At 47.8% G+C, this 25,979-nt stretch overlaps 13 protein-coding genes across 13 annotated transcripts; 8 read left to right on the plus strand and 5 right to left on the minus strand.

The window, feature by feature from the left end:
* Positions 1 to 248: 248 nt before the first annotated feature.
* Positions 249 to 3,972, plus strand: UREG_05651 (uncharacterized protein; the record flags this gene model as incomplete). The annotated part of the gene is made up of 7 exons (XM_002584916.1): positions 249 to 395; positions 506 to 631; positions 829 to 972; positions 1,031 to 1,078; positions 1,248 to 3,492; positions 3,547 to 3,716; positions 3,775 to 3,972. The coding sequence occupies 7 exons, from the start codon at positions 249 to 251 to the stop codon at positions 3,970 to 3,972; spliced, it is 3,078 nt and encodes a 1,025-aa protein (XP_002584962.1).
* Positions 3,973 to 4,707: 735 nt separating this feature from the next.
* Positions 4,708 to 5,535, minus strand: UREG_05652 (uncharacterized protein; the record flags this gene model as incomplete). The annotated part of the gene is made up of 1 exon (XM_002584917.1): positions 4,708 to 5,535. The coding sequence occupies one exon, from the start codon at positions 5,533 to 5,535 to the stop codon at positions 4,708 to 4,710; it is 828 nt and encodes a 275-aa protein (XP_002584963.1).
* Positions 5,536 to 5,787: 252 nt separating this feature from the next.
* UREG_05653 (60S ribosomal protein L9) lies at positions 5,788 to 6,743 on the plus strand (the record flags this gene model as incomplete). The annotated part of the gene is made up of 2 exons (XM_002584918.1): positions 5,788 to 6,583; positions 6,634 to 6,743. 2 exons carry the CDS (start codon positions 5,788 to 5,790, stop codon positions 6,741 to 6,743), a joined length of 906 nt encoding a protein of 301 aa, XP_002584964.1.
* A 1,137-nt stretch (positions 6,744 to 7,880) lies between these two features.
* Positions 7,881 to 8,647, plus strand: UREG_05654 (uncharacterized protein; the record flags this gene model as incomplete). Its single annotated transcript, XM_002584919.1, has 3 exons — positions 7,881 to 7,959; positions 8,040 to 8,489; positions 8,553 to 8,647. The coding sequence occupies 3 exons, from the start codon at positions 7,881 to 7,883 to the stop codon at positions 8,645 to 8,647; spliced, it is 624 nt and encodes a 207-aa protein (XP_002584965.1).
* Positions 8,648 to 9,347: 700 nt separating this feature from the next.
* UREG_05655 (uncharacterized protein) lies at positions 9,348 to 12,501 on the minus strand (the record flags this gene model as incomplete). The annotated part of the gene is made up of 2 exons (XM_002584920.1): positions 9,348 to 12,172; positions 12,231 to 12,501. 2 exons carry the CDS (start codon positions 12,499 to 12,501, stop codon positions 9,348 to 9,350), a joined length of 3,096 nt encoding a protein of 1,031 aa, XP_002584966.1.
* Positions 12,502 to 12,951: 450 nt separating this feature from the next.
* On the plus strand, positions 12,952 to 14,229 carry UREG_05656 (uncharacterized protein; the record flags this gene model as incomplete). Its single annotated transcript, XM_002584921.1, has 1 exon — positions 12,952 to 14,229. The coding sequence occupies one exon, from the start codon at positions 12,952 to 12,954 to the stop codon at positions 14,227 to 14,229; it is 1,278 nt and encodes a 425-aa protein (XP_002584967.1).
* Positions 14,230 to 14,250: 21 nt separating this feature from the next.
* Positions 14,251 to 14,955, minus strand: UREG_05657 (phosphopantothenoylcysteine decarboxylase; the record flags this gene model as incomplete). The annotated part of the gene is made up of 1 exon (XM_002584922.1): positions 14,251 to 14,955. The coding sequence occupies one exon, from the start codon at positions 14,953 to 14,955 to the stop codon at positions 14,251 to 14,253; it is 705 nt and encodes a 234-aa protein (XP_002584968.1).
* A 408-nt stretch (positions 14,956 to 15,363) lies between these two features.
* On the plus strand, positions 15,364 to 15,956 carry UREG_05658 (monothiol glutaredoxin-5; the record flags this gene model as incomplete). The annotated part of the gene is made up of 3 exons (XM_002584923.1): positions 15,364 to 15,378; positions 15,438 to 15,705; positions 15,790 to 15,956. The coding sequence occupies 3 exons, from the start codon at positions 15,364 to 15,366 to the stop codon at positions 15,954 to 15,956; spliced, it is 450 nt and encodes a 149-aa protein (XP_002584969.1).
* A 383-nt stretch (positions 15,957 to 16,339) lies between these two features.
* UREG_05659 (uncharacterized protein) lies at positions 16,340 to 17,197 on the plus strand (the record flags this gene model as incomplete). Its single annotated transcript, XM_002584924.1, has 2 exons — positions 16,340 to 16,580; positions 16,638 to 17,197. The coding sequence occupies 2 exons, from the start codon at positions 16,340 to 16,342 to the stop codon at positions 17,195 to 17,197; spliced, it is 801 nt and encodes a 266-aa protein (XP_002584970.1).
* Positions 17,198 to 17,886: 689 nt separating this feature from the next.
* Positions 17,887 to 19,001, minus strand: UREG_05660 (uncharacterized protein; the record flags this gene model as incomplete). Its single annotated transcript, XM_002584925.1, has 3 exons — positions 17,887 to 18,003; positions 18,066 to 18,840; positions 18,898 to 19,001. 3 exons carry the CDS (start codon positions 18,999 to 19,001, stop codon positions 17,887 to 17,889), a joined length of 996 nt encoding a protein of 331 aa, XP_002584971.1.
* A 1,067-nt stretch (positions 19,002 to 20,068) lies between these two features.
* UREG_05661 (uncharacterized protein) lies at positions 20,069 to 21,063 on the plus strand (the record flags this gene model as incomplete). The annotated part of the gene is made up of 2 exons (XM_002584926.1): positions 20,069 to 20,232; positions 20,301 to 21,063. The coding sequence occupies 2 exons, from the start codon at positions 20,069 to 20,071 to the stop codon at positions 21,061 to 21,063; spliced, it is 927 nt and encodes a 308-aa protein (XP_002584972.1).
* Positions 21,064 to 21,451: 388 nt separating this feature from the next.
* UREG_05662 (protein MSF1) lies at positions 21,452 to 22,090 on the minus strand (the record flags this gene model as incomplete). Its single annotated transcript, XM_002584927.1, has 2 exons — positions 21,452 to 21,841; positions 21,941 to 22,090. The coding sequence occupies 2 exons, from the start codon at positions 22,088 to 22,090 to the stop codon at positions 21,452 to 21,454; spliced, it is 540 nt and encodes a 179-aa protein (XP_002584973.1).
* Positions 22,091 to 22,804: 714 nt separating this feature from the next.
* UREG_05663 (uncharacterized protein) lies at positions 22,805 to 25,840 on the plus strand (the record flags this gene model as incomplete). Its single annotated transcript, XM_002584928.1, has 3 exons — positions 22,805 to 23,289; positions 23,341 to 25,190; positions 25,248 to 25,840. The coding sequence occupies 3 exons, from the start codon at positions 22,805 to 22,807 to the stop codon at positions 25,838 to 25,840; spliced, it is 2,928 nt and encodes a 975-aa protein (XP_002584974.1).
* Between the last annotated feature and the right edge of the window lie 139 nt (positions 25,841 to 25,979).

Genomic DNA, 25,979 nt, shown 5'->3' on the forward strand with positions numbered 1-25,979 from the left:
GTATGGCCCATTGCTCTGGATCTATCTCTGACGACTGAATCCTTCTCTCCAATATAGCGTCTCTAGCCACAGATCGTAGGACTTCGGCATTCGGGTCCTTGGCAAGGGAATCTGCTCGATAGCCCCGAGCACCTCATACCCCCCTCCTGCGTCCCTCACCACCGTCGGCTGTGGTCGTGGCGGCACCGGTCGGAAGACTAAGCTTGTCCTCGCTGCCTGACTTCAAGCGCTGGAAACGATATGTGAGCATGCTATCCATCCAGTTTGACTGGCGGAGGGCGCAAGTCGCTTTTCCGCTGCCTGCTCCTTTGTTCACATGGACTGACTTGGGCCGCAATTCGATATCACAGGAAGTTCGGAAAGCATATCCAGCGGCGCCAGCTCGACCTCCCCGAGTATGCAGCTAGCTTTTTCAACTACAAAGCTCTCAAGAAGGTGATCGCAGCATACCCCCTTGAGGAATTTCATCTACGGCGTTGCTGACGAGCTCCGGTTCCTCGTTCAGCTGATCAAACAGTTGAGCGCGACTCCAACCATCCCCGCCCAGGGAGCCAGCGTACCGCCCACATCGGAGATTCTCGACCCGCAGGCTGCTCTTCGTGCAAACAAGGAAGTCTTTTTCTTCCGGCTGGTGCGTTCTAGACTCTACCGCGATTGCGCGCAATCATCGGGTTCGCCGACTGATGGCTCATATATTATTTTATCTATAGGAGAGGGAGATTGAAAAGGTCAATGTGTTTTATCTGCAAAAAGAGGCTGAGGTTCGTTTCCCTTTTGAAAGCATTGGTTCTTCTCTGGCAGCTTCCCTGACGGCCAAAACCTGCATAGTTTTCCTTGCGCCTCAAAACCCTCCTTGATAAGCAAAGAGTCGTCCAGTCGAAACGCTCAGTATCCAATTCAAAGGCACCGGCCAACTTTGTCACTTTATTTGAAGGCTTTCAACAATTCGACGGCGACCTCAATAAACTGCAGGTAAGCAGCAAGCCCTTCCTTCAAAGTGCTCGCCCTTGCTAAAACGATTCCAACTCAGCAATTTGTCGAGGTAAACGAAACTGCAGTTTCGAAGATTCTCAAAAAGGTTTGTTCCGTATTCTTTCAAATGGCTTGGAGCCTCGCTAGGCGAAGGAAATGCTAACTTAAATCCGTCTCAGTGGGATAAAACATCCAAGGTATGCCTCCCCCTGGAGTTAATCTGACCCTTTCAGCTTTGGTGCATTGAACGCTTTAATCCTAATATTTGCTTCTAGTCTCGTACAAAGGAGCTCTATCTTCAGCGTGCAGTTGAGGTGCAACCTTGCTTCAACCGCGATGTTCTTAGAGATCTTTCTGATCGCGCTACAACAGCACGGTTAGAGCTGGAAGCTTGGGCAGAAGGGGAGAATATACAGTTCGATACATCTCAGGCTGTAGAACGGTCAAGTATAGTTCCAGAGGAGGACGATGCTGATCTGCATGCCCTACACACCGCTGCTACCGGTAATCTTACAATTTTGAAAGATTGGGTTTCGAAATTGCAATCCTCCCAGGACGCTGGCTCTCGGGTTACTCGTATTTTCCTGGCCGCCATAAACGACTTTTCAGATGAGGTCCTTACACTGCTCCTCGACACCGGTCTGGTGGATATGCATGCCGAGGACGATATCAATGAAAGAAATTGCCTACATGAGGCAGCCATCTCCGGTCGAGAATTCGTTTTGCGCGCCGCTTTGGAGCGTGGGGTTGATGTCTCACACACTGACGTTTATGGGCGGATACCACTGCATTATGCATGCATGCACGGCCGCGTTGAAATAGTCCGAGCCCTTGTTAATACCGGGCCCCTCACAATTGACTTCATGGATCATGACAATTTCACCCCTTTGATTCACAGCATCATACGAGACCAGCTATCGTGCGTTGAGCAGCTCCTATCGCACAATGCGCGTATCAATCCGTCATCGGAATCGGATCATGTCCCTTTAAATTTGGCTTGTCAGCATGCGTCTTTGCCAATCATACAAATGCTCCTGGAACGAAAGGCCAAACTGCTTCCAGATGCTGAAGGTTTGTATCCTCAGCACTTAGTGGCAAGGACGTGTCGGTCGCCTGAAGTGATTCTCCTCCTGAAAAGCCACGGAGCAGATTTGGATCAGAAAGACAAGCTGTACCAGTGGACACCTTTGTTCCATGCGGCGAGTGAGGGATGCGTTGACTGCTTGAGGACGCTGCTGGACAGCGGTGTGGATGCCGATGCCCTTGATGAAAAGGATCTTCCTGCAATGTACTATGCTGTCTGGGAAGGCCATCTGGAATGTATGATCCTTTTGTGGTCGCGACGAGCAGGCGCTAGGGTGTCCCAACCCCTTGGCCCCCTGAACGGGGCTAACTTCCGTGACGCGAGCTCAATGACGTCTCCCGCTCTCGCAGAACGCCCGGGTCCTGGAGGAATGGAGGCTGATGGCATCCCGGATTTATCGTTACCTCCTCCTATCATTCCTCTCCGTCGTTACGGCCATAATTTCTTAGATAACAAAACCTTCCTCCAAATTTATTTCGAGCCAGCCCCTTCCGAACCTATTGTGTTCTATCAAGCCGGTCGCTACGCTGCTGCGAGACTAACTATATCTTCCAAAATGTCGGACCTGATACCTCGGAATATCATGCTGCCTTTCCAAGAGGATTCTAGGATTGTATCTTTCCAAATCGACCGGCTGGACAATTTCACGCTTGAATTCGAAATATTCCCTACATTCGGATCTAAAGTAATTGCAAAGACAGTTGCTTTGTCAGATATCTTTACGAGCGGCACCCGAAGCTCAGGATCATGCTGCTTACCTCTTTTCGATCCCAGGCTGCGACCCATCGGTGAAATCAAGTTCGACTTCCAGGTCATCAAACCGTACTATGGAGAACCCCTTGAGATCACACATTTTGCGACATACTGGAAAGCCACTGGCGCTCTGGATTCCGACCACAACGGACAAATAACCGGCTCGAGCTTGTCGGGAGATTATGTCCAACTGTTCGTCCAGCTGACGAGGGACGGCGTCCCCGTTTTATATCCTGAATTTACGGTTAATCATCACGGGATCGACATTCCGGTTTGTTCTTTAACATATGATCAGTTCAAGACCGTGAGCCCGAGACGCCACTCTCAAACACATTCGGATGAATTGACCCTACTTCGTTCGTTAGAGGCGATGAATATTGATGATTTGCCCAACGTCCACCGGGTCCTTGCAACGTCGTTTTTGACTTTGCGGGAAGTTCTTGCACATCTTCCAACTAGTATTCATGTCAATATCTGCGCCCTGTACCCATCCGCCGCTGATGAGAAGGAGTTTGGCCTTGGTCCACAAATCAACGTAAATGCGTTTGCGGACTCCATTCTCACCGAAGTCTTCAACCACGCGCGATCGTCCAAGGAAAACAATCCTTACTTTATGCGCTCTATAGTGTTCACCTCGTACAACCCCAACATTTGCATCGCTCTCAATTGGAAGCAACCGAATTGTACGTGTGAAATGGAACGAATCCTCATTAACTATCCCTATTGACTTTATTTAGACCCTGTAGTGCTTTGCAACGACCTTGGTCAGATTCGTGATTTGACAAAAGACGCGACCTCGCAGCCACCAATCCGTTGTAGCGGACGTGCCTCGATGTCGATTAAAGAAGCGGCTAGAATTGCACAGACCAACAATCTCATGGGCCTGATGTGCCGCTCAAGTTTATTGGTAAGCGTCTCCGTATTTTTGGGACATACCTTTCGCGTTGATTAACTATACTATAAAGAACGTTATGCCCGCGCTCGTTGAATCTATCAAAGAACAAGGCCTTGTCCTAGTTGCCGACACGTCCGACGAAGCTGGCGAAAGAACTCGATCCGGAACCCCGATTAACACGGAATGGGCATATCGGATGCCCACAGGCGTCAATGGCGTAATGAGAGGGACTGGCGTCTTGCGATTTAATGATACAGTTGATATGTGATTGTAATTGATTTTTTTTTCTTAACCTTTCTCCCTCCCCATTTTGGATGGCTTTATATCATGACAGAGTGGTCGGCATTGTGTAATTCAGCTAGGGAGCCCAGCATGAACAGCGATTTATTTGGTGAACACGGGCCCGGTCTAGATAGCATCCAGGAGTTGAGCATCATTCTAACTGGTTATGGCGGCTGTTGTTCATAGGTTACTGGTCTACTTCCTTTTTCTTTTTTTTTTTTTTTGATTCTGTTGGTTTTTGGAGGCATATGAAATACTAGTCATGGAGGGCTATCCTATATTTTTGCCCACCACGTTCGAGAAATAAAGATCAGAGCGATAAAGAAAAAGTGAGGCACAGCAGTGACTTGCAGGTTTGAGAACCCATCATGTGATGGCTAGCACCAGATATTGATCACATCTTCAGACGACTTGCGCTTTAGGTACTCTGGGGGACATTGACGGGCTCTGTGATACTCTCCTCACATTTTTCATATTCTTTTTTATGTGAAAAGGATACACAAATGATTCAAACAGCAGGAAACTAATCGTACATGGTAAGAATTAGTGCAAAGTCGCTCATCAAGGAAAAGGTTTCTATGGTGGGTATATTTTTGTGTCTGAAGAGAGGAGAACCGATAAGCTCAATTTCGGCTGGAGATGCAGGTTCAACCACGGTTCCGAATCTGAAATCCTTATAGACAGTATGTCTGCGTTGAACGAGCCATCAAGAACCCGAGATCTATCCTTTTTTAGGCTTCCGTTTTCCAATATTCCAACCCCAACTTCTTAGGGTCTTCACGACTTTAGGGGTGACCGCCGCCGTGAGGGGTACACGAAGAAAAATAAGGCTCTTGTGTACTGCATAAGCTAGGGCAAGTTGAGTCCAGATACCTGAGCGGTCAAGCAAGGTTAGTGTCAACGCTTCCTTCACTCCGCTTGGGGCCCACGTACTCGCTCCCTCTCCGGTCATTTTACCTTCCGTCTTAATTACACCATGGTCGATGGCGGTATTCTCAATATCACTCGCGATAGCACCATCTCCTATATCCAAACTTTCCGTCTGTTCCTTACTAGCACCCCAGATGGGCCCTAAAACACTCTTCACGGACTCGACGATAGTTTGTTCATAGTGGCCAATTCGCTCAACACCTAATAGCCTTACGGCAGCAAAACAAAACGGAAAGTCTAGCGCTGAAAGGAATAGATACACTCCCAATGCGGACCACCCGTATTCCCGAGAAAGTTTGCGCATGCGTTCGGAGAAGGTGAGTGGTTTGGACGGGGAGGAATTCGTAGAATAGGTGCGGCGAGAAGCACGGGGAGGGAATCTAAAAATCGAAGGGGCGGAAAAAGGCGAAGAGACCACCCTTTTGGCTAACGGTCGTGGAAATCGGAAAGTCAGAGGATACTTCGCCCACGCATGGGTGGCCCGGAACTTGGGGCGGAAGATGGTGGGTGGTTTGCTGGCCTGTCTCGATACATCCGACCAGAGAGGGTGGAGCTGCCAGGACTTAGAGGATGCACGGATGAATTGGCCCACGGATGGGGCGGAGAGCCGCGGTGGCATTGGAGCTTCAAGGGCGGGAAGCGTGGTGAACTTGCGTTTTGTTGGTGTCGAGCAGCTCGCTCGTTCGGATATTAATGGAAACACAGCATGCGGAAAGGGACGATTATGTAATCTAAATAGAGCTTGTCGGACTAGGTATTTCTCCGCAGCTAGAATTTCTCCTTGAGCATCATGGGATGAGCGACATTATCGTGAGGAACAGCGAGCAGGAGGATATTCATTAATAGGCATAACATACCGTCACTGCTAGCCATGCCGTCGCGGCTCGCTAGGAAAAATGTCCAACAGCTCTTCGCCCCCGTCCTGATCTTCCAACCCGTCCCCATCCATCACGTCCCGCAACGGTCTTTCGGCATCAAGTCCTTGTACCCTCCCAAAACAAGTCGTTTCAATGTCGGCCCAGACCTCCCTATCCTCGGGGCCTCCCCGGCTGCAGCATTTGAACGTAAAGTCAACGTGCTTCCCCGTCGCACTGGTGCTATTGCCATAAAGAAGGGCATGTCGGCAATTTTTGACCCGGAAACTGGAAAGAGGACTCCGTGCACCATTTTACAATTAGACAGGGTGCAGGTTATTTCGCACAAGACTCGCGAGAAGCATGGGTACTTTGCGGTACAGGTCGGCTTTGGATGGAAAAATCCGAGCAACGTTACGAGGCCAATGTTGGGTCATTTCGCAGCGAATGAGGTTTCTCCCAAACGATACGTGCACGAGTTTCGGGTCAGAGACGAAGTAGGATTGTTGCCAATTGGGCAGATGATAAATGCCGATTGGTTCCAGGAAGGCCAGTTTGTCGATGTGAGGTCGCATAGCCGCGGCATGGGATTTACTGGTGTCATGAAACGATGGGGATTTGGTGGGCAAGATCGATCCCACGGTGTCAGTTTGACGCATCGCTCGTTAGGCTCAACGGGCCCAAGTCAAGGCGGCGGTTCGCGAGTTTATCCAGGCAAAAAGATGCCTGGGAACATGGGTAACGAACAAGTAACAACACAAAACCTAAAGGTCCTCAAGGTTGATCCGGAGAAGGGTCTTGTGGTTGTAAAAGGTATGTAGAAGCTGTCCCTCTTGTTGGATATTTTCTAACCCTATTTACAGGCAGCGTGAGTGGGCCTAAGGGTCGTTGTGTCAAGATACAGGATGCCATCAAGAAGCCATTGCAGCAGATACCCTCTCACTCGGTAGATCCAGTGGAGCCGACAAAATAGTCAATAGTCATGGTCAAATGTTTTGTTCTGTGTTGTACTGTACATTATTTTGATGAGCGGCAATTTTATATTTACATGACGAAGTGTGGCATCGATCTGTCTAGATCACAAACATATCACAATTCCCAGATTCACCAAAACTCCAGCAAAATAATGCAAACGAGAAAAAAGGGCGCTGGACCCCCTGTCGCCTTAATGAGTAAATAACCCGGTAATAAGGTCTTGCTGATGAATATCCTATGCGGAATCTGCGACCTATTGATTGCTTTCTGCCCCGATTGAAGTCTGGAAGGGATCACCTTCAGCTGCATTCAGGAGTTGGATTACTCGTCCGTCTTCCATCTCTAAACTCCAATTTTCGGTGTGGAACTATTCAAGCATACAATGTTATTATATGTTTCTTGTCAATCTGGTAGAATGGCATGGAATATATTAGCAGCATTGGGAACACTCACAAAACCCATCCGGTTTTCTCTAGTGCTTTTAAATCGCATTTTCCCCTTTGATCGTGTTCCTTTAACCCAGAATGAGATATCTATGCGTCCATGAAGCTGATTCATCTCCCCACTAATCCACGGGATCTTCTGTGCAAAATAGATCTCGTCGCCTAGAATTTCTCGGGCTTTGGGTGATGTCCGAAGTGCATACATCGTACTATTGACAACGCTCGATGACGACTTTTGGTAGTTAAAGATGCCTAGCATGGAGGCACCGATAACCACGGCGAATATAGGAATAGTCCGAATCCATCGCCGCTGGGAATGTACTGATGGCAGCTCGCGATCGGCTCTTCTTGACAGGAGCGGGCCTGTATGAGGACCTGGCGCTGCGACCAGTGTGCGGCGGGGGTTCAATATATGGCGACAAATGTTTCCAGTACGAGGGAGCCTGCTAGGCCGGGAAAGCGAAATGCTATTCATGATGACTGTCTCCTTTCTGGCAACCATTCTGCCGTCTCAAACGTTGCTGGGCTCCAGATCCAGCCCGGGGCTTAGTCACCCTTCCGGCGATCACGTGGACAATCTAGATAGCCCTGTAGCTCCAATATCAGCAACTCTACGGAGTAGTTGACCGGATGGCACAAGAGCTGCAGAGTGCGGATACCCATGCTGACAAGCTTCAGATGAATTTATAAATATGTTGCGTCTCCGAAAAGCATTTCGCTACCCGGAATCGGATAATGATGATAGTTCACGTGAAGAACTGGACGAGCAGGGTCTGTCTTGATATCTTGAGGGACCGTCAGTTTGAGTAGCCCAGAAAAATATAACTAACTGGAACCATTATACTCCATAGAGCAGGAAACCCTAATTCAAAGTCTTCGCCGCCAGGATGAAGAGCGGAATGCCCAATACAAGGTAGGCTACGATCTCAACCCTGGTCCCGCTCGTCATAGACTAATACTTTCACAGCTGGTGTTTACAATACTCCCATTGGTTTCATCTATCATCTATTTTCCCCGTTCCCTTGCGCCAAGTAACACCCCTTTGCAGACCGCTTTCTGTGTATTGGGAATCGCGTCCTTGGTAGCAACCGCATATATTATGTGGGCCGTGACACCAACTCGCCCAGACAGAAAGGGAAAGCGTCCGATTAGAGATATTGAGCGCGAGAATGGATTCCTCAAACGATATTTAGCTCAGATCAATTTCCTGGCTTGCGCCTCTCTTTCGGTCGCTGCGTGCTTCGTTGGAGACCCATCTGGCTCCAAAGACTTACTACGGGTACTATATGTTGTGCCAGGCGGTAAGGCTGAACTTTTTGCAACGCTATTTATGGGTTGAAGGCTGATTGATGTCGCTGATATAGCGGTATATCTTGTTGTCTACATTGTGCGGAAAACGATGATGTCTGTCGACATTGGGGAATTGGAACGCCTCCGCTATGAATTCAAAGGGGCTTGACTAAATATTTGGCATAATAGTTTTCATTGCCAGGTACAAGCAAGTCTCCGTCGAGAACTATAAATTTTTCGGGAACAGGCTTCGGAGTATTGCTTATCGATTCCCGTGCACGAACCAGATATCAATTGCCATTTTACGGTGGTTGGAGCCCTTGCTATCGTGACACACTCAAGGTTGCCCTTTATATTTTGATTACGCTTCGAATCGCCATTACGTGCACTGATGGCCAAATCGCTTCAGAGCTCCAGTGCTTTGATCAAACGGCCCATTGACACACATCTGCCTTCACAACTTCAAGAGGGAACTTGGACATCCATCTTCCGCTCTTTGTGTGGCTTCATATGTGTAGCCATTGGCATCCGCGGGTCGCAAAGTAGCCGGTGGATAAGCATGAAAGAATTCGTCGGTGATCCTGGTCCTAGGGGTACGGTCAAAACTGGGGAATGCTCATGGGAAGCAACTTGAAATCTAGTTGATCAGGGTATCTGAAGACCCCCAAAGTTTCACTTTTTGAGAATACATGGAGGGAATCAATCGCACAATTGGTAGAACTGAAGACGGTTTTTCATTAATTCTAATAAAGATTTGGATTACCAAACACGATTATCCTCGCTGTTAACTACACAAAACCTCATGCAATGGCAAAATCGGTTACCTCGTATGAAAATCTGACGAACGGTGCCTTGGGCCACAATTTATGTTAGAACATCCAACCCTCGCTGTCAATATCCTCGGCAGTTCCTCCTGCCCAATGCATAGCCATCAATTTTGCTCGTCGATTCTTTTCGACCTGGGTCATCGGCTGCTGCTTACTCGCTGCGGTTGAACTTGCGGATGAAGATTCAGCAGATGGGGACGATTCACCGAGCTCAAGTGCTTGCTGCGCATAAAATGATGTAGAATATGGACTTGAATTGCTGTTAGTATTCGCTGCAACATTTTGTTCTAAAGCGTCAGGGTTCTCCGCTGTTTTAGAAGGTAGCCGTGAAGCACTGTTGGGATCTTGTGGTTTGGCATTGTGGTTCTTCACACTGCCAGGTTCATCATCAACATCCTCTTGGTCGCTCAGAACTATTGGCTCTTCTGTATACGTAATACGGGCTTTACTGCGTCTTGTTGCGGCCCTGACATTGCCTCGTGGTATGTTATGGAGCGACTGCACGTCAGGCATAAATTCCTCATCTTCTTTTGATTGTAGTAAATCGGATTTCTTGCGGGTTCTTTGCTTCCTGGCTAAATTTGGATCTCTGGCTGATATATCAGATTGAATAATGGCGGTGTTAGGTGAGTCTCGCGTGCCGTCAAGACCAAATGTCAGCGTCGAATGCGTATTAGGGCCTTGATGTTCGGCCGTGGGTTGATTTCCAGCCGCTAACGTACTTCCAGGGGGATTTTGGGAAGTTGTGACGGAAACATCTAAGTCGCAATACTCAAAAGTGATTGCTTCCGTAGCCTCATACCGGTTTTTCATTTCTTCTCTTAAAACGGCGTTGCGCGGTACTATCGTTTTTGTCGGGTGTCCAACATCGATTGAGTCATCAATCAAGGAAGGGTCAATTTGGACACCATTATCATCATATGTTTCAATGTGGCCTTGGTTATCCTCAGGGATTACGGAAGGATCAATAGTAGCTTGGCCGGTACCAGAAACCATCAACGCATCCGCATCATCATGGTCAAGGTCACGATCATCCAATACCGGATCATGCTGCTTGGCCTGTTCTGCTTCCTCCAGTCTTCGTTTCAGTCTCCGAGTTTCGGTGAGATTATCTCCGTGGTCTCCAGCTTTTATAATCCAAGTAATGTTTGAGTGGCTAAAGTCCACAAGGCTTTCCACGCTCCGAGGATCGGCGACCTTTCTGGTATCGTGACCAAGTAATGTTCCTGTCGGTTCGTAGGGTTTTATGGTGGGATCCCGACGACATGCTCCACAAGAACAGATCTTTCGACACTTCGGACAATTCCAACTCAATTCCTCCATAATCGTACATGGGGATATATCAAACGCCCTGTAAAGACTACCGTAACAGTAGTTTAATCCGCAGGAACCGCACATGGCGAGTTTCCATTTGGGTTCTGGGACTTTGCATATATGACAGCTCCCATGCTGTTTGCGAAACTTTTCAGATCTGCGAATTTTGCGGCGTTTCCTTACTTGGCCATCATCATTCACTTCAATTATCTCATCATTTTCTTCTCGCGCTGCTGGTTTCGAAATATCGTACCACGGCCTTCGTTTGAGTTCTTCCTGGCAAATCTCAGCAAGTGACTTTTTGCCCGACCGCTCTCTTTCAACAAGAAGAGGTTCTAGCAATTCGCTAGTATTAGAAGTTTTGCCCCGAAATTGTAATATTTGGTTTCGCCAAATTTCATGCTTTTTGGTCAAATCCTTCCATTTAAATTGTTCAACCCATCTGAGCTTTGATATACACGCGCAGCTTCTGCCAATGGAGTAACATTCCATACATATGTCATAGTTATCATCGTCTCCGTCCGCAAGTTTTCCAACACATGAAGGGCATGTGAGGAACCGGTTGAAAATGTTACATCTGCAATATGAACAGATAACATTGCTACTAAATGGGATGTATTCCACATTTTTTGGCACGGGTAGCTCCCTAGAGAAACTTTCTGAGAGAAGAATCCGGGTATAGAGGGCAAAGAGACGCCGGAAATCCCTTTGTAAGTGTCGAATCCTAGAATTGGCATGCGGATCGGCCCCTCGCAAAGTGTCGGAATACTGCATCAAAGTGTAGTATATGATGGCTTTGTTCTTGTATTGTTCGTCGCGACAAACCATCCTGGCTTTCGGCAAGGCCTCATTGATTGCCAGTTCCAAAGTTTCCACAGTAGTCCTGTTCCAAGCCACCTTCATAGTCCTGGTACCTCTATTCCACACCTGATGGGGTGCCAGCGGAGGAATGAGGATGAAGTCACCGGCTTTCTGTTCGACCACATAAGTTTTGAACGGAGCAAGTTTCCAGGCATTAATCTGTGCAAAGTGATCTTCAATCTCGATATCATGACCTAGTCGGGAGCGCCAATACTCTGAGACTAAATGTCGGTCTTTTGTCTCAGTCATGAACCAAATAGAAGAGCCTGCTTTCGTTAATTTCCCATCCTCCACAGACCCTGTAGATGTTTCCACCATGATATTATGGCCTAGAGTGGCGCACATCTCTCGGTGAGATGGCGTATAGGTGCCTTCATGCCCAATATAGCACATCAAGTTTTCTGCTCTCATTTCTTGAGGGAGGCTGCTCATTAGATCCCCAGACCTAAGTGAGCCAGTCGGCATGCTGGGAACAGATTCATTGAGATAACACAAGAATGGTGGGAGCAGGTTCTTGAGCTTTTCGTACCAAACGGGAGGGCAGTCAATATCTTTGAGATAAATCCGTTGTCTATCCGCATCCTTGTAATTTGTTACAGTCCATTGATCCGTCAGTAGGGCCATGTTTTTCAGATAGTGTTGGATAGTCAGCGGGAGATTGGATTTGGTGGTGAGATTTCTCGCATTTTCGGCTAGTTTCATCATGGATTAGCAACGATTGATAAGAATGCGTAGTCCACTATCATTTACTTTTTTTTCCATAGTTGTCATTTAACCACTGTGTGGAAAATATCCATTTCTCCAGTCTATCCTGATAGCCTTCGACGACGAGGGGCTTCCCGCCCATAATGACATGTAGCTGTACCAATCTCTCAAAATCCTCAATACCTTGCTCGTCGATCGCGTCGCAATGGATTCTAACGACATATTCGAAATTTGGCGTAGACTCGACGAGGGCCGCAAGATCAAGTCCGGGCGAGATAGGTTCGAAGGATGCGCGAGGCTGTCTCCGTGGAGGCATGGTAACTAAATTGAACGAAGTCGGCGTCGCATTAGCAGCCCTCGGCGCCGTTTCAGCCGTCAGAACGAGAAATCGATGCTTGGTAGCTTCACAGCGGAATGCGCGATTGCAATGTTGAGGGAAGCTCGATGACCATCCAGGTACCTAAACGCGCTAGCTATCACGTGACTTGTAGCTTTGCGAGCGCGTCGAACCTTGCTAGTTAGCCGTTTACGAAGGCGCCGCGTTCCGCCTCTGCGTTAAAAATAATTAATCACATCAATTCTTCGCATTTGGACATACAATCTCCCTGAACTTGTTGCCTGTATTTGAGAATGCCTCTTTGATATAGCCGAAGTCTGGAACAAGTGCATTAGCGCCTGAGAGTGATTTCCTCGATCCGCTATTAATTGACCAGCAGCTCATGACCACAGGGCGGAGCCTCTCGACTTTCCACACCCAAAAGGAGAAATGCGGTTGCTAATCACGGGGGCAGCCTCTGCCAGGCCCGTCCTCCACCCTAGTTGGGACTTTTGCGCTAAACATGGAATTCGGAGGAGCCTTGCACATTTTTCGTCAGCGCCTGGTTTCCGGGTGGACGATTTCAGCAGAAGACGAAACCGCGATATGCGCGCTAGAAACCTGCCATTATTCTATAGCCGGGAAGCGACCTACCGTACAATTTCCGGTCAAAAAACGACGTCCACAGACACCGTGAGCCCGGTTTCTGAGCCACCTACCATCAAATATGCTCCTCCAACTCGCGGACTAATCGCCTCTCTTCCCGCTGCGTGGGTACCTTATGCGGAATTGATACGGCTTGACAAGCCCACTGGCACATATTACCTTTTCTTCCCGTGCATTTTCTCGACACTTCTTGCGGCACCACTTACCGTTCCGATGGCGACCCCAATGGAAGTGGCTTGGTACTCAGGTTTATTTTTCCTTGGAGCCTTGATTATGAGGGGAGCCGGATGTGCTATCAATGATTTATGGGACCGCAATCTCGATCCGCATGTGGAAAGAACAAAATTCCGGCCAATTGCGAGAAAAGCAATCACACCTCAGAACGCGATCATATTTACAGGGACCCAGTTACTCGCCGGTTTAGGAGTTTTACTGCAATTCCCGGCGCATTGCTTTTGGTATGCAACTCCTAGTCTACTCCTAGTTGCAACGTATCCGCTTGCCAAACGAGTCACGAACTATCCCCAGGCGGTACTAGGACTGACATTCTCCTGGGGGGCAATAATGGGGTTTCCCACTCTGGGCGTTGACCTTCTAACAAATGAGAGTGCCGCCTTAGCCGCTGCTGCTCTTTATTCGAGTTGTATTGCCTGGACCATATTGTATGACACAATATATGCGCACATGGATGTAAAGGACGACGCCGCTGCTGGTATTAAATCAATTGCACTAAAACACCAAGCAGATACAAAGACGATCCTTACAGGTTTGGCAGCTGCCCAGGTTGGATTGCTAGCCGCTGCTGGCATCGCCGCTGGTTCGGGTCCTGTTTTCTTTGTGGGGAGTTGCGGGAGCGCAATTCTAACTCTGGGGACCATGATCTGGCGCGTCAAATTGGATGACGTTAAGCATTGCTGGTGGTGGTTTAGATATGGCTGTTGGTTCACAGGAGCCGGTATAGCCACGGGCTTACTCGGAGAATATCTGGCCCAAAGGTTCGGCATTTATAAAACGGCCGACGACAGTTCGGCAGATAATATTACGAAAAAATCGAGAGAATAGTTGGAGATCGAAGCACCTCGCTCAAAGGTCCAGGCCCACATCCTCTTCAATGAATTTCACTATTACTCTCCAGTCTCGCATTGCACCGTCCCCAGTATCACCACAGGCAAGCTCTTTTTCCATGGGCTTCAAAACTGTAATCCAGCTTCTCCCTTCCATAGAGTCGGCGTTCCAACCCCGCTCCAATGTCTTGATATGTTTTTCGGTAAGTGGATGTTTCCACATCATCGTATTCATACTTGGGGCGACGTATATCGTCCGGGCGGGTTCAACTGTTCCGTGTACATCCCAAGCCCTGACCACTGATAGCAATAAATTGTCGGCCAGCCCCAGGGCCATTTTAGCCAAAGTATTGGCCGATAATGGAGCAATAAGCATGAAATGGGCCCATCTTCTCAATTCAATGTGGAGGATGCTTGACCCTCTCACCCATGGAACCTTCCACTCGTCCAGATCTTGGTATATTCCATCGACATTTGGAAGACGTCGTATCTGTTCTAAAGACGGTTGTTCGGCGCTCTGCCCGGCAAGGAACTTGCTGGATGAGGCTGTTAGGACAATGCGAAGGGAGACATTGGCATGTCGGCCCAAGGCCTCGGCGATGTTGGGCAACTTGATTGTAGCAACCGAACCGCTCGCCGCAAGAAGGATGTGAAGCTTTCCGTCGTTTATATACTCGGCAGCTGAGAATAAGGGCGCAAGTTCTGGGGCGACACCATCCGCCATATTGCGTTTTGAAGAAATAGAAGTGGATGGACTATTGATTTTAAGATATGTACATACAGTACATGCGGATCAATTGTCAGGTTTGGCCTGATTGTCCCGCTCAAACCACCTCCTCCGTCGCTCCACCAAGTCGTTTTCTGAAACTGGTTGCATTTTAGGCCTTTTGATCGCTCCGGTGGTCGTTTGACTTTCAGCCGCCATGAGTCAAATCAGCCCAGGGCTATTATTAATTGGTTCCCTATTAGTAGCTTAACTAACCGCCGAACGGACTGGGATGATGGGCGTCTAGGACATACATATCACAGGAGGTTCTTCAGCAATTTCATCATCAGCTCAGACGAAACAAACAGCTTTTCATTCAAGTATAGCGAGAAAAGGAAGCTGGCCTCCTTAGGGCTAATTTCAAAAATGGCCTTTTTTCCAGTGAGTTGTCCAATTGTCCCATCGTACAACAATTTTCTCACTAAAACTACCACCTGCAGTTACTTCGACCCGCAGTTCGGTCAACTGCCCACGCCCTCAGACCTATCTTTGCTTCACAATTTCAGAGTCGATTATTATCTACCGAAATAAGAACTGCAATAGACAAAGCTGTTGCATCAGCACCTGTTGTTCTCTTCATGAAAGGGACTCCAGAGACGCCACAATGTGGATTTTCTAGAGCCAGCATCCAAATACTGGGACTACAAGGGGTAGATCCTACTAAATTCACGGCATTCAATGTACTTGAGGACCCCGAGCTAAGGCAAGGTATGAATTTGCATGGTTCTATCTCAGTTTGGGTAGGGACAACGTTCAAGTCGGGCAGCGAGCTAATCGTTCGGTTTTGAGTAGGGATTAAGGAATATTCGGACTGGCCAACGATCCCACAACTCTACCTTGACAAAGAATTCATTGGCGGATGCGATATTCTTATGTCCATGCACCAAAATGGAGAGCTAGCGAAGTTATTGGAGACTAAGGGAGTCTTGGTTTCTCGAGAGTCAGAAACTGAGAAATAGGACAGATTGCGTTTTCCTGAATATAAAGGCCGTACGGAACTTCGTGTAGTTATGGCGTTTTCCCCTTGACGTATTCAAACCGCCTCGGTTTTCTCCTATGTTGTGTTCAGTACTTGCGGTTGTACGATGCTGCATGCATATCCGACTGCATGACAAAAATTCAAAGGCATATTTTGCTCTTTCTTTTTGAGAAGTTAGTCACTTTGCTTGCCCACTGTTAAGCAACAGTTATTTGAATAAGAGCTCACGGCTGCCAGTCCCGTGATTCATCCGGGATGGTAAATTTCCTGTATTCTATTTCGTGACACGACTTCATGTCATCTCAATTGCCCTCTGACTCCATAGGCATCTATGGGATATATTGGTGACCACGTTGCTTGATCATGGCGAAGCATTCCGCCTCTCGACGTACGAGAAAGGGTCCTATATCGCTATCCGGCATATTTGGACGAAAGCGAAATCCACAAGCCTCTACGTTAAACAATCAGGATTCTACCCAGCGACTGACGGGAAAAACACAACCCTCAAAATGGCTCTACAAAGAGAAAGCCGTGGCCCCGAAATCTCTGAATGAGGGACGGCCAAAGCTGCCGACCGGTCAGGACACTGTGCATCGACTTTCCCGTAGGTTCCGGAATGTGCTTGGATTTTTTTTGAACTTTCTGCTAATATTTTATCAAGGGTCACTCGAACGTACGAAGGACGTGATTGTTGCAGACGCTTTAGATTCGCTTTATAAAGCTGAACAGCTTCTGACTAGCCAGCTTCGCGACGCAAACACGGCAGCTTTGGAAAAGATTGAGTATTTGGGGCTCAGTTCAGGTGCCTTGGCCCCATTTCAATTATCAGGTCTGAAATCTCGATCGAAGCCAATGCGCAAACGGTCATTACTTCGAGAAAATTCTGCGAAGCGATTGGGCGAACTCCGCCAGAAATTAAAAACTATAGAACACGCTCTCGAGCAACATTGGCAAGAATGGACCATGGTTCAAAATAAAATCCTTTGCCTTGGTGCGGAGATCTTAGGCCCTCGCTCCCAAGACCTTGTAAGCGACGATATGCAGAAACTACTCAAAAGAAAATATACCCAAGCCATCGAAAACCATGAGAAACGGGCAGCTGGGGAAAAAGAGTTGCAAGAAGTAATGGCTCAACAACGCGAAAGCATTACGTCAATATCGAAAGACACTTTGCAGGAACTGGCAACTCAGGAGAAGGTAAGGCAGTTTGTGATGGCCTAGCTACTCCAGTACTTCACTAACACTATGCAACGTTTCTTTGAGCATAGAAATTGAAGAATGATACTCGCCAACAGAACGAGGAAGTTTGCGAGCTCGCCAGGAAAATCATGGCCGGTATCTAAATTGATATACCCATGTGTACTCGCGGTTGTACGGACTGCCTGCAACGAAGAGGCCGCTAATGGCAGGCTAATATATAAGGAATAAAATAACGTCTGGGCTCTAGATCTGTGCAAAATAAGGCTTATGTTGCGGGATAGTGCGGTGAGCATGTATGATTATTATCTTATCTATTTATTAACTACAGTGCATCTTCCCCATTCCGATTTATAGGACAGTGCTTGCAACCCAAGTCGTCCGATAAGTAGGCCGATCCAAACAGTTCTAACAATTAGGTTGGAAACCAGTTCCAATTTTAAGGTTCAGTACAGTCCTTTGGGTCAACAATCATCTACAATCAAAGGCTTTATAGAACTCTAGTTGGGGGTTTTTAGCAGCTCCTGGTGCTCTTTTTGCTTGAGCTCTTGCTCACCAATCCCCTTTAGAAGCTTTGCTCGCTGTCGTGCTTCAAAAGCTTCTCGGCTTTTTAAAATCCTTTGAACAATTTCGCCAGCATTTACGTGCTGGAAAGAATGGGTGCCAACTCTTTGAAAATACCCATCATTGGGAGTCGATGTAGGGGTCATAGGTTAACGGATAAAAGTCGTAGGTGCATGGTAGACAGCACTGGGCATACCAAGTGGTAGCAATCGAAGGAACGGCTCGGACGGGGTAAAGGGTGCCCCGAATACGATAGCATTAATGTACTGAAAGGATGGATGTTAGCCGAGGGGGATTATAGAACAAGCTCTTCAACGGGGGTACCCACCCGACACTGAAGGACGCAAAGTCCGCGCTCAAAGATGTTCATGATAGGATAATTCAGGCCTTTCCACCGGTTTATGACTTCATCATCATGAACGCCCGCCACAATGTAAGCAGGCTCATAATCTTCACCATATTGTTCTAACCTCGCGGCCACTTGCTCGGGAGAGAACCATCCACGGCGGTCACCTTCTTCTTTTTCCATTTGATGAACCTGGCGTAGAAACTCGATGTGTCCAGAGGAGAATAGGTCGAACCCTCCATCAACATAAACGACCCGTTGTCCTGGCTTCGGGGTCTTCCCAGGCACCAAATGATCAAAAGTTCCTTCTGGGTGTAAGGTATGATCATCGGTAGCCGGCTGTGAACTTGTCCAAGTCCAAACATCTGGGCCGGGCTTAAGACCTGTTTCGTCGGTAGCGTAATCCTTGATCCTTTGAAGCGATTGTTGCGCGAGCTCCTTGAGTTCTTCCGGAGTCCCAGCACCTTCTTGGCCCGTTAAAAACGCTGGTAACGACTTTATGAAATGGCCACGAGTACAAAGAAGCATACGGCCAACCAGATCCGTTGTTGAGATTCCGGGAGTTCGCTTTACCACCAGGAAACGCCCTGCAGCCTTCACGAACCTATAGCAATCGTTCCCGTCGCTGTCGGAAGTGATATCATCCCCGTGAACAACGTAGTAGCAGCCGTAGTGAGATATCCAAGGCAATGAAGTAACATATGGAGCGTGGGGAATCGACTTCGATGCCCAACGACACGCATCTACCGCAGCCACCCTTTAGCCATGGCATGTCAGCATTGGGTTCCATCCTAAGGGGGAAGACTGAACGGACCGTTCCGCAAGCGTCATAACAGTCGGGCCCTTGTTTTCTAGAATCTCCTCGTCTGAATGAACCCCGACGAGGAGTTCTCGTCCCAATCTCCGAGCTTGCAACATTGCTCCTGCGTGGCCTACCCGGATGAGATTAGACCGATGGCAATTACATGCGCGAGATCACAACTGACCATGGTGACTGAAATCAAAACAGCCATCGACCCAAATGCGCTCTTTGTCAATAGGAACGTCTTCCTGCGGGTCAACGGGCCATGTTCCAGGCCTAGGAATCGCATCCCGTGCGTTTGTTGTGAGCCATGCGATCTTAGTAGACGACTTTTGATTCGAGGATCACAGAAGTTGAATCTAAATGCGAGAGATTTATCAAAACATCGCCTGCAAATGAGTGCTGATTGAGTAACATCAATGCCGTTATTTAATCAGGCGGTTCAAGAGTGAGTGGCAGCACTCGAGGTTGGATCGGATTTACAATTTCTTGCTTTTGTACCAAGTAAGTTAGTTAAGAGGTGAATGCTGAACTCAAGGATACTGGGACTCCACGGGTCCCCGCTTAACTAGCGGCTTATATAGGGGGTTCGCGCGTAATTATGACTGACGACTATTACTCCAAACAGAGTAGAATTAGCTGGATTGCCCTCAGGAGCTTCATTAGCGCATAAACATACCAATATTGCAAGAGATGTTATCCTGTCGCGAGGAGGAAGGCTTTGGCGGAAAAGCCTTGGGTACGGATTCGGGGTACTCCGTCCTGCGGAGGATAACTATTCAGTAACTAGTTACCAAAAATACACCCCCTGAAATTAGTTAACAGCACCAGAATGCGCTAGTTAACTAACTAGTTAGTTAGCTAATCAAATTCCGCTCTGGATATCTCTTCGCGTCCCAAGAAACTGTCTCCTTGTGATGAGGAACCTCAGCCACTACAACCAAGCTATGGCCCTGTCTCCGGCCCTTTTCCACGTGGTATTTTCCTGAGCATGAAAAGAGGAGAGGGTTACGAACTGCGTACAGACACTGGTATGCCCTGTCGCTCTTGGATCCGTTGATTACACACTGAACATCCTCTCAGTAGCCCTGCCACAGGCCTTGGAAGAGCCACATCGTCAATGTGGTCATGGTTTTAGGGTGTAGACTGCCGCGTTCACTCCCCTCCAATTCGAACAAAGAATATGTACACTGCGCCCTCTGCGTTCGAAACGGTTAATGTTATGGCCAGCGCCCCGCCGCAAACTCCTGCTACGGCGTACAGTGTCCAGAATGCAAGTGCGATATATCTACACATCCATGAGATCTCAAGCAAGCGGATACAGACTCTAGATTATTTACGAAAGGCGTTAGTATCTGGTGTCCTGCTTCACGAGAGCTTGAAAGCCAAACTAATAACAAGACTGGAAAATCTAGGCATGAAGGCCGAGTCTATTGGTTCAATACTATCCATTTCACCAGGGCTGATATTTCCCGTTTACCGTATTTTGAGAGGCGGAAATTGGCCCGTCGAGCTATCAACTATCTTTTGCTAGGACTATCCGTCCCGCCGATTTTGGACATCAGCTCGAACCCGTTTGAGTATCTCCGCTCGTTAAATGCACTCCTCATCGAGTTCGAAGCGTTCCAGCAAATACACCCTGCCGATGGCGGTTCTGCGTCATCGCTTGCACGAGCACGTATCCCACAAATGTTTAAACGATCAACGCATACTGGGCCCAAAGCTAGAAGAGCGAGTTCAGCAACTGAAATAGGGCTACCCATGCAGTCAAGCGATCAATCCGATCTGAAGGCAATGACAGGAAATATCGCATCTACCACGAATGCTGCCTCTACGGTGGCGTCCTTTCCATCCAATTCTGAGGCCTCTGATCTTCTTCCCGGAGAAGAATATACCTACCTGTTGACACCCACGTTACCTTTCGACCCCGATTTTTTCGAAACATTTGCTACCCTGTGTGATGTGCTCATTGACTGTTATAATAGATTGATGACTTTAGTGCCGAGTCCGTCGGTCTGTACAGGCGCACTGGGCGAAATGTTCGCAAAGGCAGATTCACGATTGCGGAAGGTGATAATGTCGAGTGTTGTGCGCGAATTTGAAGATGCCAGTCGAAGTAGCGTAAAGAGCGAGGTTGCAGGAGTAGGCCGAGTGGTCTTAGGAGGGCTTTTAGGTTAAATGGTGATTCTTGCAAACCGTGTTCGATCAAAGGCCAATGAGGGTGAAGTTAAAGATCAGAGCAAAAGGTAGATATGGACAGTTACGTTAATGCCCATTTCGGGTTATAAAGGGTGGTCTAAAGTAATGATACAATATATACAAGCAATGCTATGCTGTCATGCCACGTTTAATGCCCGTGGCGCCAGAAACGCCTTCTTATCAATCAATTACGCCATTCCCGGACGGCATGGCTCTCGAAAATCGCTGGTCCAGTGCTTTTTCGAAGCAAATTGACGAGGTGTAATGTTCCCAAACTCCAAACTTTTCTGCTGCAAGAGAAGCAATACGTTGAAGGTAAACAGTCGCTGAGGGTTGGTGCTAAAGAGATGGCGTTTGCAACGTTCTGTTATTGGTGGGCTTTTTGCAAAGCTTCCATCTCTTTCTGTTCCCTAAAGACTCGTCGACTCATTTCAAGGACGGCTTCAAACCCTTCTCGTCCCTTAGTTGCATTTTGGCTGAACGTTTCCACGCTAAGCTCTTCAATTTTATTCTTTACTTTTTGCCATCCACCGCAAAGGGCGGTTATCTGTGCATCCTGTCTAAACTCTGTTCTCGATGCTGGCTTTGACTGCGATGGCTGGTAGATCACGGTTTCTCTAACGCTCAGGACATTTGACCATGTTAAATTTGTGGAACACATGGTGACTCTCTTGGAAGCTGGGTCGACATAAGAGACTTCGTAGACATGCGATGTCGAAGAGCCTCCAAAGAGGTTGAGGATCCATTGTGGAGCAGACTGATTGCATGTAATTAAACGCTCCGTCCGTAACTATTGGGGAAACAAATCAGCATTGCTTCAGGAAACACTTTGAAACCAAGTCATATCAAAACTTACTATTCCGTTTGGATTTAATGTCTGTGACAGAACATCGACAGCAACGACATGTGTGGATTTACTGTTCCATGGGCAATATTTACGCCAATTGGCGGTCGATACCTCTTCCCAGGAGTAGTCAAAGATGCATTCCGACGCGAAAACTTTCATGCCGACGGGGGGAGCGAGTGGCACGCGAAAAAGTCGAAGGCGCTGAGGGTTCTCAAGTAACGGTTCTTGCCAGTACCAGGCAAAAGAGATAAAGGCGGGGGGGAAACGGGGCGAAAAAGATATCTATCGATGTTGGTAACAACCTGGTCGATCCAGCAAGGCCTCTGTGGAGGAGAAAGAGAATCCCGAATTCATCGCAGCGAAATCGGGAGCCCAAGGAAAAAACTTTGGTTCGCCCTGGAGTTAAGTTACGCTGACTCAGCCCGTACACGTCCGGTACACGAGACCAGAGCCGGAAAGCCGCGGCTGCCAAGCGACCTTCGTATCACTGTGACGAAGGATTAGTAAGCCATGAGTCGCATCAGATAAGATATCGATCTCGGATTAACTTGCCCTTTTGGGACCAGAGCCTAGAAGCTGGAGCTCTCCTGGTCTAATATTCAACCTCGTTTTATATTGTTCTGCTTTGGATCCGTTTCCTTGACGCATTCAAGTTGCCGCACTGTACTCCTCTTTTCTTATGACCATCGTTCTGGAACGTAAGGGTTCATTGTCTCATTGCTCCTGTATCCAATTATCCGAGTTTCGTGTTCTTCTATCGCTGGGTCAGATGTTGAAGGTCAACTGCATGTTTCTGCTCTGATAGGCTCTCAATTTTCTTGCTCCTTTGTCAATGAAAGTTGGAGAGAAGAATAAGCCAGGATTCGATGTGCTATGGCACCCCTTGATTCATTTGATACCCCTTCTGCATCTTCAGCAGATGATTTACAACAAGACCCTGCAGTGAAGTCACAAATACCCTCGATCGTCAGCCAAGCTGCCAATTTCTTGTCTCGCTGTAACTTAGGCTCCCTTGTCGCCATTGCTTTTGGCTTACTTGCCTGCCTGTACCTTATTTTTGGGCGGTTGGCCCTACTTTTGTTCGGCGTCGTCGGCGGTGTGTTGTTACATGCATGGTGGGATGAGATTGGTAGCGCCTCTGGCAGGTGCGCAACTGATGAAACGAAAAGACGACGTCGTGAGCTTGGCGTTGAAGTCGCCGCAAGGTTGATGCGATTGGAAGGGGCCTCAACACAGTTGATGCCGGCTAATTGTCAGTCCAAAGCACGGACTGATGAGTTCGATCTTTCCAAATTGCACCCCGCTCTCGCTGCTGCTTTGAAAGCACTCATAGATGCTGTGGTTGAAGATTATGTAAGGTAAGTCGGCCGTCTGCATTGAATTATACGTTGTCTCTAACAAGACCATAGATGGTGGTATGAGCCAATTTTACCTGCGGAGCAAACTTTTCCGTATGCTTGTCGCAATTATCTTGTTCGCTTTGTCTGCTCGGTCTCCGCTCATCTTGGGCACAAAAGGCCCGCCGAAATTTTCCTACAGTTTGTCATGAATTCTTCTTCGGTCATGATTGTGTTGCTCAGCGAGCTATCATTGGCTCTTGGTCCTACTAACACCGGGAAAACATCGGTGGACGAAGCTATAAATGCATACTTGGTGGAAAGCCCGGAGAGTGGCCTGGCGAATATTCTGTCAGTGGAACAACAGCAGGAAAAGTTAAGCATTATGGCCAATGAACTATTAAAATTATTCCTTGATCCCAGTGGCTACAACTGCGAGCCGGTCAGGATTTTTCTCCGTGAAATACTCACCGGCGTTATCTTCACATCCATCATTGAAACATGCTCGGCACCAGAATACATCAATGGTTGGATTATTCACCTTTTCGAAACTGGGGAGCCCGAGTTTATAAATGCGATAGACGCTGGATTGGATGCTTTAGACCAAGTCAGCAACAGCAATCTGGAACCTGTTCCTCTTGACCTCCCCTCAACTATCACTAACACACGTTCAACGAAGGGCCAGGAACCACCTGCCGACCAACCACGCCTCAACGCAATCAAAACCCATCTGGCCGAATCCGAACCAACGTTACTTCTGAATGCAAACCGAGATACAAGGGCAGGCTCCCCGAACCGCAACCTTGATGGAGCGGCTAATTCCGACCAAGGGTTATCTCAACCTAGACGTTACCATGATGATATCGACCCTTTTGAATTTCCAGTGCTACCTCTTACATTGAAAAATGGTGATAGTATGGATTCCAATGCCCCTGAGATACAAGATTATGCAGTTGCAGAAGATGAGTCTGCGCCTCCGGCTTTTACCGACGGCTCCGATCTTTCAAAAGAGCCGAATGTGGCCTCTGCTCGCTCTCATGACGACCTACCAGAAGCAGTGACCTCAGTCGCTATGAAATTTCATAACGCATCGGTATCTATTCTTGACGACTATTCTACGAACGATGGTATTCTGCGTTCCAAGCCCACTGTCGAATATCTTTTACAGATCGAGTTAAAGAGATCGCATGTTACCGGCTGGATGATTGCAAGGAAATATACCGACTTCGAATCGCTTCATGAAACCTTACGTCGTATATCCGTGGTCTCTGGTATCACCGAATTCTCACTGCAACATTCCGATCTACCGAGTTGGAAGAATCGAAATGGGCAAGACTTGCGCGAACGCCTTGAGAGATATTTACAAAGCGCATTACGTCATGAATGTCTTGCCGACTGCGAAGGGATGAAAAGATTCCTCGAAAAAGACTTAGGAACATGGTCTCAATCCATGCCTGGCCCCATTCGGATGGGGTTTCCGTTCCGGAACCCCACGGTGCTAGAAAACATGGGCAAAGGGATGTTGGGTGTCATAAGTACTGCCCCTAAGGGTGTTGCAGAAGGGGGTAAAGCAATGTTTGGCGGGATGTCTGGCTTGTTTAACTCGGCGACAACCGGATCGAAGAAGGCTAGCACTGAAAACCCCGTATTTCGAAGTCATTCGGGACCCAGGAAGGCGACAGCTGAACCTCCCGCCTCTGCGGTAACGCAAACCCAACAATTACCCCTCGAGCGGGCTCAGCTATATGACCATGGATACAAGCCGGTACCGCCATCTGTAGAGTCTGCTCAAGTACCTACTACAATCCCGTCGGCTTCGATGATACCAATAGATCCTAACACTCTTCAAGAGCGGGGTTGCGAATCTGTCTTAGATCACGTCCAATACCCTCAGGACTCGTCACCACAATCCACCCCCCAAGGTAATCTAATAGAGAGGAAAATACAGCGTCCGACTGACAATGGGAGCCCACACTTAGATATCCGTGATGATAAGCTTTCCGTTTCTAATTCCAGCGAACAATATCCTCAGTTTAACGATGGACCTCAGGACCCACAATTTACAAACCTGGCATCAAATTCACAAACTGCTCTTTCAGAGGACGAGACCATCATGGTTGTTGAATTGCTGTTTGCAGTTGTCAATGAGATATACGGCTTATCCTCAGCCTGGAAATTCCGAAAACGCCTGTTGCATGCTGCCAAAACGTTCCTACTACGACCTGGCAATCCAAATCTTGACGCTATCCGTCTGCTTATCCAAGATTCAGTCATACAAAAGCACACTACACACAAAGCCCTAGCAGATTATATCAACATGTTGCGCGAATCTCGTACCAGCGCGCAAAACCAGGACGAACCCAGCGCATTAAATGATCGGAAACAATTACGGGACAAAGCTCGAAGCTTATTTATTGCAAACGGTATGCCTCGAGCACTAGTGAGCTGTATGGGTACCACTGCGACGGGTGAGGCCCTCGGACGAATTTTTGACTGTCTTCAAGTAGAGTCTGTTGCAAAAGGGTTCGTCTGCGCTCTCTTGTTGCAAGCACTGAAGGTAATTGTACAATGATAGGCTCTAGATAGAAAGCAATCAGACTATCAATCTAAGTCTTTTTCCATATGTATGTATGTATGTATGTACATTATTCCCAAATTATCGGGATTTATCATACATACATCGCAGCAATTGATTAGTATGTAGATAAACT

Source organism: Uncinocarpus reesii, genomic scaffold (genome assembly GCF_000003515.1).
Source record: "Uncinocarpus reesii 1704 scaffold_3 genomic scaffold, whole genome shotgun sequence".
Classification (NCBI taxonomy): domain Eukaryota; kingdom Fungi; phylum Ascomycota; class Eurotiomycetes; order Onygenales; family Onygenaceae; genus Uncinocarpus; species Uncinocarpus reesii.